The sequence below is a fragment of the Epinephelus moara genome, chromosome 24 (assembly GCF_006386435.1).
Source record: "Epinephelus moara isolate mb chromosome 24, YSFRI_EMoa_1.0, whole genome shotgun sequence".
Lineage (NCBI taxonomy): Eukaryota > Metazoa > Chordata > Actinopteri > Perciformes > Serranidae > Epinephelus > Epinephelus moara.
In genome coordinates, this window is record NC_065529.1 from 12,830,028 (window position 1) to 12,833,031 (window position 3,004).

Genomic DNA, 3,004 nt, shown 5'->3' on the forward strand with positions numbered 1-3,004 from the left:
TATCTACAGTATATGAAACCTACAGTATATGATACCTACAGTATATGAAACCTACAGTAAATGATACCTACAGTATATGAAACCTACAGTATATGAAACCTACAGTATGATACCTACAGTATATGAAACCTACAGTATATGATAACTACAGTATATGAAACCTACAGTATATGATAACTACAGTATATGAAACCTACAGTATATGATAACTACAGTATATGAAAGCTACAGTATATGATAACTACAGTATATGAAACCTACAGTATGATACCTACAGTATATGAAACCTAAAGTATATGATACCTACAGTATATGAAACCTACAGTATATGATACCTACAGTATATGATACCTACAGTATATGAAACCTACAGTATATGATAACTACAGCAGACAAGCGGAGCACCTGGCCTTCCACCCATCATTGATTTAAATTTACATGACTTTCAATAACAAATGAGCAGCACCTCTTTCTGCTCACCTGTGACACTTCCTACTTTGTAAATGTGGTTACTTTTAAAAACTGAGCCAAACTCTAAACAACAGACACAGTTTTTATTTCCTGATCACAGAGACCAGGAACTGACTTCATGTTCACATAGTTGAGCCATCATAAAATGCACACTGAAAAACTTCCTCAAAGGAATAACACAGTATCTCAAAATAAAGACTTAGTGTCTAAAAAGAAATTACGTCTTATCTCCATATAATGAGTACTTAGACGTGGACTTAGTACTTTAAAATAACGAGAAACTTTTTCAACAAAATGACTCACCTGTCTCTAAATGACTTCTTATCTCAAAATAATGAGTTAAAAAAAAAAAAAAAGATAAAATAAAAAATAATGAGTTATTATCTTAATATAAAGACTTGATGTATCGAAATAAGGACTTAGTATTTAAATATGACTTAGTACCTCAAAATAATGAGAAACATTGTCTAAATAATGACTTAGTATCTCAAAACAGTAACTTTGCATCTAAATATAATGACTCAGTGTCTAAAAATAACAATCGAAATGATGACTATTTTCAAACCACTTCATAAAAAGATGACTTCTTATTTCAAAGTAATGACTCAGTCTCTCAAAATATTGACGTAGCATTTTGAAATAATTATTAGTATCTAAAATGACTTGTATCTCAGAATAATGAAATACTATCTCTGAACAATAACTCCGTCTAAATAATGACATAGCATCTCCATGTAATGAGTAAGTATGTCAAAATTATGACTAAGTATCTGAAAGTGACTCAGTATCTCAAATAATTACTTAATGCCTTATATTATGTCGTATCTCCAAATAATTAGTTAGTGTCTGACTTCACATCTTAACATAACGACTCAATGTCTCAAAATAATGAGATAGTATTTCTAAACAATAACTTTGTCTAAATAATGACTCATTCTCTTAACATAATGACTTAGTTCTTCAAAATAATGACAAACTTTGTTAAAATAATGACTTACTCATCACAAAATGCAAAATAAAGAACAAAGTTTCTGGTTAGTTTGAGATACTCAGTCATTGTTTTGTGATATCGTCATTATTTTAATAAAGTTCCTCATAATGACTCTTAGGATCTTTTTTCGTCACGTGCTGATTTTTCATCCTTTTTATTTTTTTACTGCTGGTAATGGGTTTTTATAATGGACTCAATCAGTGAGATGAAGGCTACAGAGACAACAGCAGAGTCATATTCAAATAACGACGCAGGCTGTGAGGTCACAGAGAGTTTGTTTGCATACGGATTGATTTCCATAACAAACATTTGAAAGGGAGCGTCTCACCTCACAGAGCCTTTGGGAACAGGGATGGTGGCACAGACGTTGATGGCAGCGCTGCAAAAACAATGACATCATTATCATCATCATCATCATCATCATCAGCGCTGTCATCTACTAATCCTCAATATGTTTATTGACACTAAGTGCTCACAGATCACCTGTCACACTGCTGGGAGTGTTTGTATTTTTAATTTACTCTCTTCAACATCACTCAGACACCAGAAATATTAAAACACACCAGAACCACCTGTTGGTTGGTGTGAGGACATGTTTTTAATCCTACAGTTTAGTGGAGAAAACTGAAGTTTGTGAGGATGTTTGTTCTCCACTGGATGAAATAAAAACTGACCTCTTTGGGGGCAGATCACAGCGAAGCTTCAGGTACATCAGCAGCCTGCAGACCAACAACAACAACAACCATCTTAGAATGAAACTTGATGAAGGAAAGATTTTTTTCCTTCAGGATATTAGTGCAGGTTTCGACACCACTGATCACAGGATCTCTCTAAACCAGCTCAAAACCCATCAGAACATTTCAGACACAGTTCTAACCTGGTTCATGTCTCAGAGTGCTTTCACACCTGCCCTGTTTGGTTCGGTTTAATCGAACTCCAGTTGGTTTGCCCCCTCAGTGCAGGTGTGAACACACCAAAACAACGGGACCAAGACCTACTTGAAACCTTGATGTTGTCTTTGACTGTGACCTCAAGTGAGAAACCTAAAATGCATTTTTCCATCTCAGAAATATTGCCCATGTGCCACCTCTTTTGTCTAAAGAAGACACAGAGAAACTTGTTCATGCTTTTATCTCACACAGACTTTACTGTCTTGTTCTTGGGCCTCTCAAAGAAACCTTTAATAAAAATCCAGATGATCCAAAATGCAGAAGCAGAGTGGTGGTTAAACAAAAAGGATCTTACTCATTAACACAAAACTCTGTCTCTGTAGGATCCTTTCATTACTGCTGTCAGATACATAGAATAACAATCAGAGCCTGTCAGTCAGTAATCTCTCAAGACAGATTCTGCAATCTACATTGTAGAATCTGTCGGCAGCCCTGTGTGAAAGACGACTAGAGAGGGGGGGAGGGCGGGGCTTTGAGTTTGAACGATGCTGCGCTCTAGCCAATCACAATGGAGGGGGCACAGCCGAGATGTGCAGGTGTCCCCAGGAAATGTGTACCTACAGAAACAGCAAGCTCCGCGTCCATAGCGACC

The 3,004-nt window shown here is 36.0% G+C and overlaps 1 protein-coding gene across 3 annotated transcripts in view; it reads right to left on the reverse strand.

Moving 5' to 3' along the window:
- Nucleotides 1-3,004, reverse strand: part of ap4m1 (adaptor related protein complex 4 subunit mu 1) — a 19,465-nt gene that overhangs the window by 2,714 nt on the left and 13,747 nt on the right. For all 3 annotated transcript variants that reach the window (XM_050038995.1, XM_050038996.1, XM_050038994.1), the window contains exons 13-14: nt 2,137-2,181; nt 1,791-1,841 (exon numbers count right to left, since the gene is read on the reverse strand). In XM_050038995.1, the coding sequence (XP_049894952.1) occupies nt 1,791-1,841; nt 2,137-2,181 (96 nt within the window). The remainder of the gene's footprint in view (nt 1-1,790; nt 1,842-2,136; nt 2,182-3,004) is intronic.